The sequence below is a fragment of the Centropristis striata genome, chromosome 9 (genome assembly GCF_030273125.1).
Source record: "Centropristis striata isolate RG_2023a ecotype Rhode Island chromosome 9, C.striata_1.0, whole genome shotgun sequence".
NCBI lineage: Eukaryota > Metazoa > Chordata > Actinopteri > Perciformes > Serranidae > Centropristis > Centropristis striata.
This window is the reverse complement of record NC_081525.1, coordinates 36,623,140-36,642,549: the sequence shown is the minus strand read 5'-3', so window position 1 is coordinate 36,642,549 and position 19,410 is coordinate 36,623,140. Positions and strand designations below refer to the sequence as shown.

The 19,410-nt window shown below is 39.4% G+C and overlaps 1 protein-coding gene across 1 annotated transcript; it reads right to left on the bottom strand.

Annotated features, from left to right (window-relative positions):
* Window positions 1-625: 625 nt before the first annotated feature.
* On the bottom strand, window positions 626-18,176 carry elovl1b (ELOVL fatty acid elongase 1b). Its single transcript, XM_059341110.1, has 9 exons — window positions 18,104-18,176; window positions 8,532-8,616; window positions 4,732-4,834; window positions 4,459-4,649; window positions 3,641-3,721; window positions 3,493-3,549; window positions 3,306-3,411; window positions 1,941-2,077; window positions 626-1,476 (listed from the first exon to the last, which is right to left on the bottom strand). The coding sequence occupies exons 3-9, from the start codon at window positions 4,808-4,810 to the stop codon at window positions 1,150-1,152; spliced, it is 978 nt and encodes a 325-aa protein (XP_059197093.1). The 5' UTR covers window positions 4,811-4,834; window positions 8,532-8,616; window positions 18,104-18,176; the 3' UTR covers window positions 626-1,149.
* Between the last annotated feature and the right edge of the window lie 1,234 nt (window positions 18,177-19,410).

Sequence of the window (19,410 nt, the reverse complement as noted above, 5' to 3'; positions counted from 1 at the left end):
TTAAGACATGAAATGCTTCATTCTGTGTGTAATGGATCTCGATGTGCTATTTCCACTTCTTTAATTGAATTACTGACAAACTTTTCTATGATATTCTAATTTATTGAGATGCACCTGTGTTAGTTATATTATTGCAGCCTTGGGTTAAACATCTGACATTTTCTATACCTCCTGTATACGTTCAATCGGATCATTTTAAACATGTGGTATTGAAAAGGTATTGAAGTATCACTACTAACAGCCTTATTGGATTAGTAGTTTATTCAGTTTGCACCCATCTGCAGGTTCAATGAATGTAAAGAATACATGCTCTCTGAGTGTGAATATGACTCTATGAACCAGCTGAAGGCTGTGGGTGTAGATCCGGTCTGCAGGATGCCTTCTCTCTGCCTCTTATGAGGAATATTTTCAAACAAAGCAGAATGGCTTCCTTGTTTACCTCCTACTTGCTCTGCATACTTGGGATGGCCGAGACAAGAAGCTCAAGCAAGCAACGCAAATACTTTTCTTCTTTGTTGCAACGCAGCACAACGTCAATCTTCCTCCCAAAGACAACTACAGCTGAAATATTTTTTACACACAGTAAGCAGCTACTCTGCAAGTGAAAGTACTGACACACAGAATGTATAATTTAAATTTGAATTTATTGGCATTTAATTTTAAATACACAATATAACAAAATTTAGAAAGTCTAAAGCATACCAATACAATTAGTTTTTGTTTGTTGTAAAACTATTTACAAAAAGTATTTTCAAGTTTGATAGAAACTGTACAGTCATCTGTCCACAGGGGGGGTCGGGACGATATGGGGGTCAGATAAGTAGTGAGGGTGAACAGGGTTTAAGGCCCCCAGGGTGATATGAGCCAAGGGGGTTATTGTAACTTCAGTGAAGATAACGTTTAGGTGAAAACATCATAGATTCACTTCATATATTTTGGTCCAGAACTGATTTCCCAACTCGACATGAACACAAAAATCCCAACAAATGTGGAACCCCAACTATGGAAATCATTGACGTCATTTCCCCATGTGATACATATAAAACTAGAAAACAGGAAAAGAAACACAGCCAAAACTATCTTTGGAATCTGTAATAGTTTCAACAGGTTCACTGGGTCATATTTCTTGGGTGTTTCCTTCTGGGGGTCCTAGGCCTTCTTCATCTTGCTTATGTGAGTGCTGCCGTTCTCGTGGCGAGCAGAACCGTTGGTGGTGCCGTTGGTGGCTCCGTGGTTGATGGCGTTCTCGTGGTGTTTGCCGTTAGCGTGGACGTCTGTGCCGTTCTGACACTGCTTAACCTCCTGTTTTGGCAGCCGTTTACCTTTAACGTAAGCCTGGACCCAGAAGTTGGAGAAGAGCACGAAGAAGAAGGTTCCATACACCCAGATGAGGTGGAGGACCATGGGGAACTGGTAGTCGCAGGTGTCCATGAAGTAATACTGGGTAGCGTGGAGAGAAACCAGGACAAACTGGATCTGTTGGAGAAAAAAAAAAACAGGACTAAGGCCAAGCACTTATTATAAATAAACGTAGAGGAATGTGTCTTGGTGCCTTCGGAGCAGAGACATGGGAAAGGACCGGAGTAGTTTAAGACACTGAGCGAGGCTCTTAACCCATTGAAGCCTGGAAAGAGGATACGTAGTTTTGTAATATTTGTATAACCTCTCAAATACTTTTGGAATTTCATTTCTACCTGCTACAGAGGCTGAAAAATCTATTATTTAGTAGAAGCGTTGACACTTCTGTTGAATTTCCAGAAAAACTTCAGGTTTTAGGGGCTTATTTTAAAATCACCCAGAGGTTTTACAGGCGTTTTAGGCGTCAATGGGTTAATAAATGCATTAGCTACATCATCCCTGAAGCCTACAAGAAGCTCAATTAAATTTAAAAATGACAAAACAAATGACACAGAAAACTGCAGAGTATACGGTGTCCTTACCAGCTGGATGGCTGTCATGTATTTCTTCCACCACAAGAACTTCTGGAAGCGTGGTCCAGCAGCAGCAAGGCCGTAGTAGAAGTACATGACGACGTGGACAGAAGAATTCACCATGGCATGGAAAGATCCCATTCCACCTGAGAAATTATCACAAACAGCATTAGGCCAACTCAGCTGAAAAAAAAACATCTGAGTTTAAACTCTGTGACCTCTATATTCTTGATTTTTATAGCAAGGTCAGAGTCTCTTGGTTAATAATTTCCTTATGACCAAGCATAACTTTACAGGCAACTTGCATAAGCGTTCACGCCAAAGGGAAAGTTCATTCCAAAATCAAAAATGTACCTTACCTCTTACCTGTAGTGCCATTTGTCAGTGTAGATTGTTTTGCTGTGAGTTGTAGAGTGTTTGAGGTGTAGGCCAGCGAGATGTCTGCCTTCTTTCAAATAGTGTAATGGAACTAGAAGGCACTCAAAAGCACCAATGACCTTTCCAGAAATCATGACCCAGTTACTCAAGATAATCCACAAATCTTGTTGTGAGCTTTTTTACTTCTTCACCTTCCTTCTACCATACTGCATCACCGCACAAAGGGACACGATCTAATGTTAGCTGAGCTAGTTTACGGTACTGCTCAGCCAAAAAGGAGTCCATTAGTGTTTTGCACGGTCACAAGCATGAGCCTCTTGTCCATGAGAAGGTTGCATGCTTCCCTCTGCAAAGTGATATGTTTGGTGGGTGCAGTTCTGTAGAAACAAGTTCCAACATGAAGCTGCTCACAACAAGACCTGTGGATTATCTTGAGTAACTGGGTCCTGATTTTTGGAAAGAGACATTGCGGTTGAGTTTTTCAAATGTATTTTTTTGGTTGAGAGTAGACAGACATCTCCACAGCCGATATCTCCAACACTCTGCAACTCACAGCAAAACAACCTACAAACCAAATTCTAAAAATAAGTTGAGACACTGTGAAAAACTTAATAAAAAAACAGAATGCAATGATTTGCAAATCCTATTCAACCTACATTCAATTGCAAATAGTACAAAGACAAGACATTCTTTGCTCAAACTGAAAAATTTGGAAAATTTACTTTTGTGAATAAATACACTCTTGATGCATGCATCCCAATGTTTTTAGAATCAGGGTTGAACAGGCAAGAGGACAAATATGCATTTATGATTTTAGGGTGAACTGCCCTTTTTAGGCTGACAAGAGCAGATTGTACAGGTCAACATGTACCAGATTGCTTTGCAGGATAAAGTTAGGAAGCTACAGTCCTCACCTGCTATTGTTTCTCTATTAATCATTTCCAAACTCTTTGAAGAAAACTAAAAACCCACAAGGCTTAGTTAATGAGTACTCACCAGGAGCATAGCCGACCCCCCACCACCAGGTCCAGGGCATGAAGGAATGGTGGAAGATGTGCAGGAAGGTGACCTGGCCGTGCTTTTTCCTCAAAATGAAGAAAATCTGAGTGAAAGAAGATTTTGATTAGTTGGAGCGAGGATGTGGTGACTGAAACCTGCACACCAAGTAGAAGACTGAACTTACTGTGTCCATGAGCTCGATGATCTTGGAGAACCAGAACAGCCAGGCAACTTGAACCATCTGGTGAGTAGAATAAAAAATTGTCAAAGTATTTGTTTAACTTCATATTGTTACATAATTGTATTCAACAGAGTAGTTAGAGGGGACTTACTCGGAGTGCTTCAGGACTCTCAGATGTATCAACTGGGTCACATCTCCAGGTATATGTCGTGAGCCAACCGGACATCAAGAACTAAACAACAAGAACATTTAATTTTTCTTGGTTTGTAGTCATAGTTAAAGCAAGTATGAACAAAAGATCCTCAGATATACATTCCCGGTCAAAAGTTTTAGAACACCCCAATTTTTCCAGTTTTTTATTGAAATTCAAGCAGTTCAAGTCAAATGAACAGCTTGAAAGGGTACAAAGGTAAGTGGTGAACTGCCAGAGGTAAATAAAAAAGAAAAGCTTAACCAAAACTGAAAAATAATGTACATTTCAGAATTATACAAGTAGGCCTTTTTCAGGGAACAAGAAATGGGTTAACAACTTAACTCTATGGAGTCTTGGGCTATTTTGTCCATTTTTGAATTCTTTTCATGTCTTTGTAAGTCATTTTGTGTCTTTTGGTGTCTTTTTTTTGTCATTTTGTGTCTTTTTTTGGTCATTTTGTGTCTTTTTTTAGTCCTTTAGTCCAACATAAAATGTGATTTTGAATCTTTTTTTTTACTTTCAAAACACTATCATGCTCAATAAAGAATTTTAAATGTTGCAAATGTGCATTCATTTCAGAGTACACTGAGACATTAAACTGCATCATTTTCAATTAAATTCTGGAAAAGTTGGAGTGTTCTAAAACTTTTGACCGGTAGTGTACATTCAACCAAAACTACACAACTTAAGCAATGTCCATTCAGAACATGAAATGTTTAAAATGTGTAAAAAAAAAAAAAAAGAATTCGACTAGACTCAAAGCAACAGTTTCTTACTTCGTAGACAATGTATATTGACAGTGCCACTAGCGTGAAGTTGTAGACTATCATGGCTTCTTTCAGCTGGAAGGGCTTGCGATTGGCCATCATGCGAGGTCCAAGGTACAGTACAAAGAACAGGTAACTCAGCAATATTGCAGACATTGGAAGAGGATTCATCATCAGTGGATAGTCCGACAACCGTGGATCTACAGAACAAAGAGCCAAAATTACGTTAGAAAATGAAACGGCGGTGTGATTTTTCTGTATTTAGTCAGGCCCTTCACCTACCAAGTCCTGACAGGAGGTAGTCGTAGATGTCCTTGGCGTGTGCGCCCATCTCCTGCATCCCTTGAAGAATGTTTGCCATCTTGTGTTGCAGTGACCCAATTATCTACAAAAAAAGACAACAAGCTCATTGTTACTTTTATCTTGTGAAAGCCAAACACAGCAGAAACCCTTCCACCACTATCACTCAATTCTCAAAAACGAAAAACAACATTTCTGGACATTTTTTTGTCCAAAATAGAAAAGGGTGTAGATCTGATGTGTAGCAGATGTACGATTCTGAGGACATGTTGCTCCTTTCCCACCTGTTTGGAACCTCATGTCTTGTCATGTCCTAGACAGTGACATTTCCAAAGACATCAGAAAGTTAAATGTGACACTATTCTCCTTTAAGAATGGATGGCAAATACTTAAACAAAAGTAAAATGTCTTATTCATTGCTTGGGTCTTCCTGGTGAACACCCGTGACTCATAAATGCCTACGAGGAGGAGCATTTGGAGATATTTCCCTATTCAGCAGGACTGAAATGCAATTACAGAGACAGAGCAGCTCATCTCTACCCAAACAAACACTCCCAACAGAAATACCAGGATGCTTTGCTCCAACCACTCATTAGCCATGGCCTGATATTAGAGAGGAGGTGCTACGAGGGAACTGGGAGGCGCCAGATGTTGAGACACAAATTGCTCTCCTCAAATGAACTCAAAGTCCCCAATCACTGGACTAAAAATACAAACGCTTCCATCCAAGTTCCTTAAAACCAAAAGCGTCGCTTCTTCTTATGTAGCAACTACATTTACTGGAAGACTGCCACTGCAAACTCAGTCTATCAGCTGAAAAACAAATATGTACACACATGAATGTTGCTATGGTTTTCAGAGCCTGCATGTTTCTGTGTTGACAAAGGCTTACCGCGTCAAGTGTAAACTGTAAAGCGTATTAGCAAAGTAGAGGACAGGCAGGGTGCGGCCTCCTCTCACCACGCTATTGTTGTACAATCTACAAAGCTCTGAGTTTTCACTGCCTCAGGACTAAAGAACAGCCCGCCTTGAGCCAATATAATTACCAGCTAACAGTCTCATGCTGTGGAATGAAGGGCAGGGAGCTGAGCCCACAGAGATGCAGCTCAGGTAAACGGCAAGAAGGGAAATGGTGCACAGACATTTCAGTTACAGTTGTGCTTTTCAGTTTAAGGATGTTAACTTGCTTTCAGGGTCAGGTTTCAAAATGCAGGATGTGAAACAGGACATTTGGACTACTTATTTCCTACTTCAGTTTGACTCACTGAATTAATCTAAAACATTATCTTGCATGTGTAGAAAAAACAGCTTACACTGAATGCAAAAAACAGGAAATCTGTAGCAATTAAAATCAAAACATAATAGCCTTTGATCTGCTTTTGGTGATAGTTTGTGCATCTATTGTGTCAAAGGTGACAGGGTTTTCTGAACAGCACAGTATAAACAGATTACATCTTACAAACTGGACATTCCTCTTGTAGATCCCCCTGTGGATTGTTCACTTCAGTTGTTAAACACAATGCAATGTCAACATCACAGCACAGTATCTTTCTTGTGGATCTTGTCGTGCGTCCAGCATTCCTGAACAATCTGTTACCGACGCTGCACTACGTAGACTTTGCGTCCTTCGGTCAATATTGGTGACAATGTAATCGCAGGTCTTGTCTTCTTACAGGCCTCAGCTTTGCCACCAAGAGTGCAAGAGATGTTGTAAAACAGGTCAGATACTGTACATGACATTTCAGGAAACTCTTACGCATAACGCTGTGGCTGTTTAAGAACCGCTGGTGAGGCCTTTGGTCAGGCACCACACAGTTCAACAACAGTACCATCATGTCTGTTGTGTTGAGTCTGTCTTGTTCTGAGGAAAAATGCCGCACAGTTAATCTGATCATGTAAGTGGCATTGTCTAGTTTTTTGTAACACAGTGACCTCGAGTTGTGTAGTGGCAGCTTGACCACATCACATGGTCTACAGGTTTAAAGTTGAGTTATTCAAGTCAAAAGTCTCCCTTAATGTTTATGCTGGTTATGCATTCAATTTTGATAGTTTAGGCTTGTATTTATGAGAAAACATATTTAGTTTGTTTCCACCTCAATGCACATTTCTGTGTTCAGTCGAATTGTTCAGAAATCCTACCGAAAAAAGAGGATTTGCTGTTTGAATACAAGTTTTCATGTTCAAATTACTAGATGAACATGCAGCATGTGACTCACTTCAGAGTGATTCTGACCAATAACAAAATTGGCAGTGCGAGTCAGGGGGGTAGTCTTATGATCATGAACACTGAGAAGAAAAAAGGAAACAATATTTCTGCCTCATAAGTCCCACGTGAAGATAGAGGTTTGAGAAAATTGAAAATGAAGCCCCTTCCATTCCAGCTCAGTGAAACCTCAAAACTTGCCTAGGGATGCACCTATCTGACACACCTATCTGACACACCGTATCGCTCAGATACTATCCATGTCCATGTGACGTCAATACACAACTAGAACTGAGTGACATGCTGTAAAGTAAGATGTGTCACGTGTCACACACAAAAAGAAGCAGCAGCATTGCATGGCTGAGTTTATGCATTTCTTCTTTTGCTGTGCCACATAATGGCCAAGCAAAGTGCAACTATACAAATGCATTAGTGCTTAGTGCTCTAAGAGAGGGAAAAAGGCAGTATCAGATTTGCATCAGTATCAGCAGATGGTTATGGTGCATTTTTTGGATCTGTGCCAATCAAGAAAAAACCTTTAGAATATGATTTATAGACTTATAGACATCTCTGCAGCACCATACTACAATACTATATTAATTCAGAATGGTGTTTTAACACATTTTTTGCTATTAACAAATATTTTGCCTCCTGCAATTTGCATATCTCACTAGTCCATAATGTGATTTTGATTTTAAAAAATTGATGAAAGAACCACATTTTCTCCACTTCTAAACACAAAAAAAGCAGGATAGTGGCACTAGTCTAATAATGTGATTTTGATCAAATTCAGGAGAATTGTTGATCCCTAGTATCAGTCATTAAAAAGAGGAATTGAGCATCCCAAAGACATTTCTTTCTCTGACACTTCTGTCAACTGAGCTTTATTACTTAACGGTCATTCATTCAGCTACACCAATATTACAAGTAGTAATTCCACAAGAGGACAGGAACTTCCTCATAACTGTGATAAGGGTCCACAGAGTGTCTGCTGTATTATTCCCCTGACAGAGAAGCATTTTAGCTGCTGCTGACACATGACCGGTGAAACACCACCCAGCCTTCAGGCAATGACTTCTGTCCCCTCTCAACAGAAATGCTCAGGATTTGCAGCCCTCAGCAAACATCAGTGCATTCTTGTGACCCAAATAAAACTTGTTTAAATAGAATAAAAACACCCTTATAATCCACCTGTATGTCACTCCACAAACACTCGTTCAACACTAGGCAACCTTGACGACGAGCTGGCTGGTTTACATCTACAAAGGAGATATAAAACTGTGGAAAGGGAGGGGGAACATTTCCTACCAGAGCCATGTCAATGAATCATAGGGATGGAAAAAGGGAGCTCACGAGGTAAGAGTTAATGATGAACCAAAAAAAAAAAAAAATTCAGAGGAGCAGACAGAATCCCATTAGTCAAACACACAGTAAAGTGTCCACTTTTTTTCAAAAAATATATTTTAAACAGAACAGCCTGAGATTTTCAAGCACCAAAGGAACAGATTCCCCAATTTAAAACAAAACAAAAAAACCCACTGCTCAACATGTGTGCAGCCTCCGTACAAATGCAACATACCTTGTTGAGACAAGACTTTTCCACTTAAGTCATCAAAAGACGATGTAGATTCCTCTTTCACAGGACGGCGAAGCCTCTTCACAAACTATGCGGGCAGGCAGGCGGGCAGGCAGGCAGCAGCGAGAAGAGAAAGCAGCGGCACAGGGACAGAAACACAGAAAGAGAGAGAGAGAGAGAGAGAGAGAGACAGAGAGACAGAGAGATGGGGTAAGGGAATGAGAAAGTAAACTGACAAAGTGTGACTGGTACAGCAGTCTTCCAAATCCCCACCCTCCCTGACTCACACAGTGGATGAATAACTCGCTTACAGAGGGAAAGGGAGGGAAAGAGGCTGAGCCAGAGAGAGCGAGCACTGTGTGTGTGAGCGTGCGCCAAGACAGAGTACAACTGGGGTGAGAGTGAGATGGCCCCTATTTAAACAGTCACGACAGAAAACACCCCGAAATAAAGGGCGACTTGCTGTTTTGAGCCGGTCGTTTAGATAGTGGTGATAAGGCCCCACCCCCTTCACTCTGTATCACACATCCACCCACTAAAACACACATGTAGGGAAACACACACGACTCCGGAGTCGCCCTGTCAGTCTTCACTCGGGGGAGGGCTGATAATATTATTCACAGGCAGCGGGCGAGAAATCAGAGGAGACTCTGTTATCATGAAGGGGGCCATTGTTACGCCTTTATTGGCTCTTTAACCAGCCAACACCCATAAAGCAAAACTAGCTTCCATGTCTGTCTCTCCCTGTGCTGCGAGACAATCCATGTCATGTCTAAAACGCCTGAAACAAGTCAGGAGTCGTTGCATTTCTTTCCCAACATTTTGCTTTTGCCTAATATTTGGCACACATCCACAAAATGCTTTTTTCCTGTACTCACAACTCATATAAGTATACAGTTTACTGGCAACTACAAGAAGTGCAACACATGATAGCCTACTAGAGAAGAGATTATTTATTGATTTGGGGTATGAAGTATCATTAACAGTCGTAAAAGCTTCATGTTTGCTCAGGGTTGGAAAGTTAACTAACGGCTAACGGATCAAATGATTGCTGCAAAGGAAAAAAAATGACTCATGCAACAATGCTTGAAATTCCTTGGAACATACTCTCTAAGGAAGCTTTGCTCCTGCTGATAGGAAATCACTTACTCTGATGTAACGTCCACACCCAGTGGCTCCATGGAGGAACATATCATTTCCATAATAGGAGTCAAATTTTCTGGTTATGGATTATTTTAGTCTTTTGGCAGCAGGTAAATGGCCACTACAGATACGCTCACTAGCCGCTTTATTAGCTGAAGTTTGTACCTACTAAATAGTGGTGTGGTTTTCTGCTGTCGTAGCTCGTTTTTGCGAGTTTGGACGTGTTGTGCTTCAGAGATGCTCTTCTGCATACCTCGGTTGTAACAAGTTGTTATTTGAGTTACTGTTGCCTTTCTATCATCTCGAACCAGTCTGGCCATTCTCCTCTGACCTCTGGCATCAAGGCATTTTGGCCCAGAGAATAGATAGATCCTTTTAATAATCCTTTACAGGAAATTACAGTGTCACAAACAGCGTATGGACAGACATAACAAACACACATTCCCTCATATAGCTAAAATACTTTAAAAAAAGGATAAAAAACAATAAATACAATAATAAATACTACAAAGTGCAAAGTTATTTTTGTGCAACTGTCGCTCACTGGATATTTTCCCCTTTTCGGACCATTCTTTGTAAACCCTAGGTTTGTGTCATACTCAGACCAGCCCGTCTGGCACCAACCACCATGCCACTTAAATCACCTCTCCATTCTGATGCTCGGTTTGAACGTCAGCAGGTCGTCGTCACCATGTCTAAATACCTTAAATGCATTGACAAGCTGCCATGTGATCGGCTGATTAGATACTTGAGTTAACGAACAGTTGCACACGTGTACCTAATAAAGTGGCCGGTGGGTGTAAGACTAGATGGGACATTCCACATTCAAAATGTCTTCAGATTTGTTAACACAACTATCAATGTGGTCTGATAAAACTACACAATATTTAGAGTTGCTGAGATCAAGTCACACATTTGCAATCAATCTACAACTCTTGAAAACATTTTGCAAATACAAGTTGAACTTGGCTGTTAAAGTCAGAGACACTGTTGCACAATTGATCTTGTCACTGTAAATGCCCTCTTCAGCACTATATCTGATTGACTGGGCTGGTTCTACCTGTCGCCATGTCCCCTGTGGGGTGATGGGAGGAGCGCTACATTGCATATTAGCGCCTCCTCCAAATACCGAAACACACCTGACAACAGAATAGATCACCTCTCGCTGCACTCTGCTGACAGAGCCATTTCAAACATGATAGTAATCTGGTCCCGTCACACCAACACCCATCTCCACCTCGCTAAAAAAGCAATGCAAAGGAAATTAAAATGATTGTGGTTTCGTTGTTATTTAACTCCTTTGTTGGTTGACTTGTGGAATAATTAGTGGAAAATAAAGGGTGAGGGTGTCCTCAAAGTCAAGTTCAACTAATCAAAAATCTATTTGGTTTCATATAAGCTCCACATTTATCATCCACTGTCCCGACACCTCAGATCCGCCCCCTCAGAGTCATTCCAAGCTCAGCTCATGGTCTATGAACATATATACATAAACATACATGCATAAATTGGCCGTTTATAATTGGTGGCTATTCATTTTTGCATTACTCAACAATTTTATCTTGATTTCTGCACAATTTAGTTGTCTGCTCTGTTGACCGGTTTCATTTGGCCCATGTTTGTAATAGGGGTGTAAATCATGATTTTCCTCATAATTCATTAATATTCTTTATTGGCAACATTAATATTCTTTGGACCAAGATACAAAGCCAATTTATTACAATCAGTCACATTTGTATGAACTCACAAAAATCAAATAAAATATGATTTGACAACATACTGAGCTATTCCAGACATTTAAATTAAAATCAATCTATTGCTTTGAAGAACAAGAATAAAAAAGCATCTCAAATATGAAGATATTTTCAGTTTGCATAGATCATTTTTAATCACTGATCAGTGAGTCGATATGTATATACAGATCGATGTAAAACACAGAAATAAATCGGACATGACATATTGCAATATTAGCTGGGTAAAAGCACAAACGGCACGAGTAAAGTAAATCAATATTAATAATGCTTAAGTAGTAATGTGTAAACTCTTGAATATGTTCATTGAAAAAAAAGATGACGGATACCAGAAGTTAAAGTCGGTGAAATTCCAGAGACGCTTTGTAGTTACACCCTGCGTTATTATGATTATACAACAAAGGATTGTGCAATGTTGTTTGTGTAGGTGATTATTTCCAGGATACAGTGCCAAACAAAATGAATATTCCCATTTTAGACTATAGATAAATTAATTTTGCAAAGTAGTGAGGGACCATACATGAATACAATGAATAAGAGCTACCCCAGTGGAGGATCTGTGGTCTTGGAAAGCGTAAAAAGCAGGAATATGTGTGCGGCAGCTGTATTATAACAGAGAGCACAAGTCTCTCGGAATTTCCACCAGCATGTCACACACTGGTGTGACGAGTCTGACTTTGCTGCCAAGGCACAAATCTCAGGTCAACCTATACAACGTGAATAACTTTCAAACAAAAGGAGCAGAAAATAATTCAGCTTTGAAAAGCCAGATCATATAATTGAGTCGTTGCCTTCAGAGATAATGAGGTATTTCAAGTTATTAATCGTTCGTGGCTCATAATTAACTAAGCATTTAGTGTTTCTTAGGGTCTCTTCATGTGCTCATAACTTAACATCAGTCTTAAAATGAAGTAATGCCAACTTGAAAAACAGTTACAATCAGTAAAGTTAATACTAGTTTCATATGGCAAAAACAATAACACACATTCCAGTCTGCAGCAGGACAAACTCACTCTCGAGAAAACAAAGGCATTACTCAATGAACATTTCCTGGGCCGCAGGTCTTATGAGTCCAAATGTCAGTCATAACTGCTTCAAAATAATAGAGTAGTAACTGTTAACATCACTCTCATTCCACACGGGTTACAAATCAATCTAATCCTAACTAGTTCTGCTACTTTGTCACTGAAAAACACTTTCCTGCAACTCCCTGCTTCTTCCTTATGGACCCTTTAATAACTTCAATCTAAAGCAAAGTTGGCATTTCTCTCTTTAACAACAAAGAATACAGTCTGGATCTGCTCTGCAACCTTGTCTTTTAGTGCATCTACTTATAAGAATGCACAGCATGCAATATTGTCATCAACATAATCAAAACCCAACATTCATTCTGTGTGACTGCACATAACTCTCAATATTTTAATGTGCCCTCTAGTTTCCAACCATGCGTGGCAGATCTGTGCTATGATAAAAACGAATATGGGAGACTTATTGATATATAAACTCAACAAAATTAATCAATTTTAAAGCTTAAACAAGCCAAGGCGTACAAGTCGTAGTAATAGTTATACCCCCCATCACAGGAATGTTGCTGAACCGGTCTGGACACTGACATGTTTACACCATATCCCCTTATTGTGTCTCTTTGAGGGTGTGTGTGTGTGCAGGTGGGTGGAGGGGGCGAAGTTTCACCCCCACCTGCCAGACAAGGCCGGCTATTCAACACTGGTCTCATTCTTTTCACGCTGATCCCTCCCTCTCCGCCTCTTATGCAGGTGAAAACGACTCAGGAAAACTTTCCGGAGACAACGATAAATGCATCGCCTGCTTATGAATAAACTCCCACTGAGGCAGATTGTAAAGAATTAACTGCAGCTCTGCAAATGCAAAGTGCATTAGAGATAATGAATTTGCATGGGGCCACTCTCACGTCTGTGTCCACACACTCTGTATCCTACATGAGAGCAAAAACTGCAGCAACTGGTTCGGTATGATGCTACCAATAATTATGCTTAGCAAATGCAATAGCTTAGAAATTAGTTAGGTTCGTCCGCATAGACAAAGTGGCATTAAATACACATAATATAAAAGGGCAATATCGGATTATCGTAATTTAGGTTTTATTTATCATTTCCCATCTGTTATAATAAAACTATACTCAAAGTAATTACTGAGATCACAGAACAAGGAGATATCACCATAATAAAGTCAATCAAGTAAGAGCAATAATAAGCCAACAGCTCTTTAATGTCAACAATAATCCCTCCTGGCAAAGGTGTGACCACAACGATGGAAAGTGCTGCAGCAGGGACGGGAGGTGTTCTGTTAACTGCTCACCTTTGGTTCACTTTCTTTGGCTGACCTGGGACATTTAACCCATTGAAGCCTGGAAAGCGTTTACGTCGTTTTGTAGTATTTGTATAAGCTCTCAAATACTTTTTGAATTTCATTTCCATCTGCTACAGAGGCTGAAAAATCTATTATTTAGTAGAAGCGTTGACACTTCTGTTGAATTTCCAGAAAAACTTCAGGTTTTAGGGGCTTATTTTAAAATCGCCCAGAGGTTTTACAGGAAGTTTTAGGCGTCAATGGGTTAAAAAACTAGTTTGATCATCTTTTTTAGAGATGTAGCTGTGTTCTGGAGATCCCAGAGAAAAAAAGTATTTCATAATCTGTGACACTACCACAATGTTAAGTTAATGAGCTAGGCAAGAACTTGCAAGCAATAATAGCAGTCAAAAAACTACTGTGCATATCAGGGGGTACATAACAAGGTGGGAGACCCGGTGTATTTGGGTATGAGCAATTCCCATTGGACGGAATAGGTGCCATCTTTGAGTCCGTCACCCAGTTCTTAGGATACATCCATAACTAGCACCCATCAACCACTCAAAGGGATTCCTACATTTATTTAAAAAGTTCCATTTTTTCCCCTCATTGATGTTTTTTTTCTTTCCCACACAAGGGTGTGCCATTGTGGGTGTCCCATGGACAAGCATGCTAGAACTCATCAACAAAACAACTCCAGACTTGATGGCTGGGGCGAATGTAAACCAGGCCAGGTAGATGGGTTAGGATGATGCAATACTTAAACTACGACAGGAATGACACAATCCATGTCTGTCAAGAATGCCTGAGATGTTACTATGACCAGAACTTCCACTTGATATTCCAAACATGCACACGTGTTAACTCTTGAGAAAGCTATTGTAAACATCCTGGATTCTTCTGACACGACTTGTTTAACACAGAGAGAAAACAATAGCCAGTTGTGCCAACGGCTTCTGGGTTTGTAATTGTGTTCTCTACAATCTGACTTTTGGTCTAATTTTCCCAAAAATGATGATGCAGCACTTTCACTTTCCATGAAAACTCTGTGGCGACAAGCAAGCAGATATTAAAATATATCATTTATCCAAAAGAAACAGTAATATTTACAGGATAAGAAATGAAAAGAAAAACTTGTAGCCGGCCTTCCAGGCATGCTGGTCTAAACACGCACAGCCACAATCACCCCTGAGGCCATCCTGACATACTTCAAGGACGTAACAAGGCCAGTGCTTACACTTGCTGCAAACACTTCTTATCCTTGCACTGTTTAGACAAGAGCAAGTTAAACTGTGTAACAGACATTTACTAAGTCACTACGCCCTAATATTGACCTGAACTGATGCATAACCATCACACCAATCTCACTTCTCTGTTTTCCAGTTTTTCTGAATTGTTTGACTTGAAATAAACTTTAATATGTGCACAGATTGTCCTTGGCACGGCTGTGTGATAGATATATTTTAAACCATGTAATAAATGTAGCAGTTACATCTACTAAAGAGCAGCTTATAAAAGGTTCATTCACATTGAAGCAAAAGCTGAAGTCCAATAAAAATATAGCTGAATTTGTTTTCGTGGGCCATGATAATATTCTGGCCCTACCCCAATCAATGTGATCCCTAGCTGCTGTTTTAAACCGGGAAACTGCATATCATTGATCAGTGTTAATAGTTAACCTGTTACCACCGTTCTTCCTCTAATCTAAACTGTCAAATGAAACCACAATGCTGTGAGTGAGGGTAAATGAACCCTTGCTGGTATTCATAACATTTGCCCAAATGAAAAGCTCTAAATCTGGTCAGGTAGCTTCTCTTCAGAAAGAAACACCAACTTCAAAGCAATATTAACAATTCAATTTGGCCTCCCTGGCTTGTTCATTTCATTAAATGATTATTCAACATACCTAACAACATTCAGATGTAAAGTAAAGAGTGACAGCTTTACAGTTGGGGCACAAACGTTTTTAAATACCCTGGAGTTATATTCTGTTTGTTATCAATGACACCATCTTGTGTGCTTGAGTGAAAGCGAACAGAGAAGTGACAAGGATCCCTTTAAAGACTTGTTCGGAATATGTGGTGAGGGGAAACATGCATGACTAACATTTTCCACTTCCTAGCACAGCCTTTTACTACAGCTACTACAGACTACGAGGAGCAAACTGTGGTCAACTGTGTGAAGCATGGCTGCGGTGTAAACACACCCAGCTAAGACTGAAAACTTTGTTGATAAAAAACTTGGTTTAAATGTCAGTCCCACCAACTGAAATTTGCCTTAAGTCCTTCAGAGGGGGTGTTGACTTTGGGGGCGGATGAGGCGACAACATGCTATGCTGGAGGGCTAACAGTCACAATGCTGCTGTAGTGTTTACATTACTATCATTAAGTACACCAGGGCTGGTTGACCTTGAGGCCCTTTGTCTCCATCCCACAGGCGTTAGATACGGCTAATGTTTACATGTCCACACAGAGTAAGTGATCCATAATCTACCTTTAGAGAAGGTAAAACATCTGAAAAGAAAAGGCCAGCATGTATGAGACGTTAAAGCAGATTATTTTAAACATTAAGAACTTATTTGTAAATTGTTCTCAATGTAAAAAAAACAGTTGTTAATATGTGCACAGTGTCAAACGAACATGACTTGCATCAGTTGTAAAAAGCAGTGCTGTATTACCTTGATGTTTGCCAATTACTTGTGTGTTAAATGCCTACTATTTTTGCCACATTTTGCATTGCATAAATAAGGTGTGTTTGCTTCTGTTTTACTCCCAGAATGTTGAAATTAACCGAAAGTTTAACATGACTAACGCTGTTGCATCCATTGATAGAGGCTGCTGATAGAATTATCAAAGTAATCATAAAGAACATTATCTTTATAAGATATGCTGCAATGTTAATATTGACTCATGTATTCACAATCACATGGTGCAAAGTTCAACTCCTCATCCTGCTAGAATGAGTCAAATATGTATTATTTTACTTCCACAAAAACCAACATTCTACAAAAAACATACAGATTTACGGATGCAATGGTAGTGTATAGGACATACCACTATGTAGCAGATTGTTACATTACATTAATTGTAGCCTGGTAAATACACACAATTCTCAACTAGCAGCAGGGGCAGACCAGGCAAATGTCTTGCCCCCAATAAAGAATATTTTATTTTGCAATGACAGCTATAAATCCTTAAGCCTAAGGCCTCCAATAAAGACGCAATACAGTGCACTGCCGCTGCCCCCCAGATAACACAAGGGTAACTAGGTCTGAACTAATTAATCTAACATTAATCACAACCATGACTTGCTTTGTTAAGGCTAAATGCCAAAGTGCAATAGAAATATGAATGATTAACGAATAATCATGATCTCGATATTGATTAAAAAAAAAAAAATCTTGGTTGGGCTGAGACTTTGTCACAGTGGACCTGGGTTCAGATCCGTCTCCCCCTTCCATTCCCTCTGTGACTAACAAATAAAGCATGAAAATGCCAAAAAACACAAATCTTAAAAAAAAATATCTCAGCCATAATGTGCAGCCTTATGGCTTCTTTGCCAGTGACACCTCAGACTCTATGATCGCCACTGCCAACTGAAATAAATAAAAAAAATACACCCATTCTCTAATGTGTGTCTCTTTATTACTAACTTACTCACAAATTCATGAACAGTGAACCATTAGACAGTTAAAATTGTATAATTTAGCCAGCAGGTACGTTTCACCTTTGACCGACTAGGGTGAAACTTTATGTGCTATATAACTCATAACGTATATTACACATGCAGTTCTGTATGTTCTCTTTATCACTTCCATAAAGAAGTATAACAGCTCCAACCAGCACAGGTGGATGACCGTCACGACTCGCACCTGCCTTCAAAGTGCAGAGCAACAATAGCCAGAGTGAACCGAGAGTCCCTGCTCCAATGAGCTCTTTGTCCTCAACACAGGTGCAAATGATGAGAAGCGGGGAGATAGATACAGGACGTACCATCAATAGCCAGAACAACTAAATTAAATGGTGTGCAAAATTAATCTCCAACCACACAAGGGATACACGTTTGTGCGTCACACCGGATACGAGGTCAGAGGTCACCTCCAACCCCCACCCCACCCCCTAAAAAATATACTTTTTTTTTTTTTTTTTTAAATAAATCTACATCTGAGCTATTCTAATGATAAAAACAACAAATTAAGTGAAAGTGAATATATCTTGCATATCACGTTGCGGAAATTGACAGCGCGCGCCCCCTCCCCAAAAAAATAAACACACCTGAAATTAACAAACGCCTCGTTGGGTGAAAAGTGTTGCTAACTGTTAAGTGATGAAAATAGTGTAACAAAGTACTCACTTGAAATGGAGCTGAGGTAACTGTCGCTGATAACGTCTCCCCAGCGCGTTTGTGAAGTTTGCTCCGCTTCCTCTTCCTCCCCGCTGCTTAAATCTTCCCCTTGACGCAACCCTTTGATGAAGAAAAAGGTGGAGTCTCTGCACTGTTGAGAGTTGGTCGCCTAATATGGACGTAATCGACTGACTGTATCAAATGTCAATACAAATACTGATTAAAAAAAAAATACAAATACAAATACTGATTCAACTGCAGCGGCTGTTACTTGGCAACTGATGCTCAGACTAATGAAACGTATTAATTAGTCTGCTTCTGATGGGAGTGGACCCGTCTAAACTCTGTACAGTTGCTTATTACCATCAAGGACATAATTCAGGAAATATTTCCCTTTTGGTTTTTCATGTAAAGACAATAAAGAGGCATATATCACCAGTTTAATTATTACCATCAACTGCCAACCATCCTATCAACTGATGTTCTTCTTTTTAACTTCTTAAGTGTCCTTGTTCTTGTTCTATTCTGTGTTTTTTTCTATTGTTGTTTCTATTTATTCTACCTCAGTATTTTATTCTATTGTATTTTATTGTACTTGAATACTGAACTGCTGTGACAACCGAATTTCCCTGATGAATAAAGTAGGCTAATCTATCTATCTATCTATCTATCTATCTATCTATCTATCTATCTATCTATCTATCTATCTATCTATCTATCTATCTATCTATCTATCTATCTATCTATCTATCTATCTATATTTGGCACCATTTTACTAAACTACCATATTATATTTGCATTAAGATATTGTGTGTATGTAAGTGTGTAACATCATAGTTGTACATACTGTTTATATTTGTGTTTATACTTGTTCTGTTCTTCCTATTTTCTATTTATGCTGCTGTTTTTGATTCTTAGTACTTGCCTTAATCTCTATTTATATTTTTCAGTACTTTATTTGGTGTAATGCACCAATACACCAGCAAATTACTTGTATGTGAAAACATACTTGGCAGTACAACTGATTGTGATTCTGTGTCTTAATGTATATTTTGGATGTTTTCTCTCCACTAGTCTAAAAGAAAGCATGTTATAGAAGCAATATAGCACAAGATGCATGAAAACACAATGTTTTTGCATGTAGTCTATCACCATCAACAGCTTTTATCTTCGACCAGGCACACTGTACTATAAATAATTAAAAATCAAATGATTTATATAATACCGTTATTCAGGCTTCAACTTGATGAATGACAAGCATTTGATCCCCTGTAAAGATAAAGGTCTGCTTGTATATGTCAGTCAAACAGCAGAAG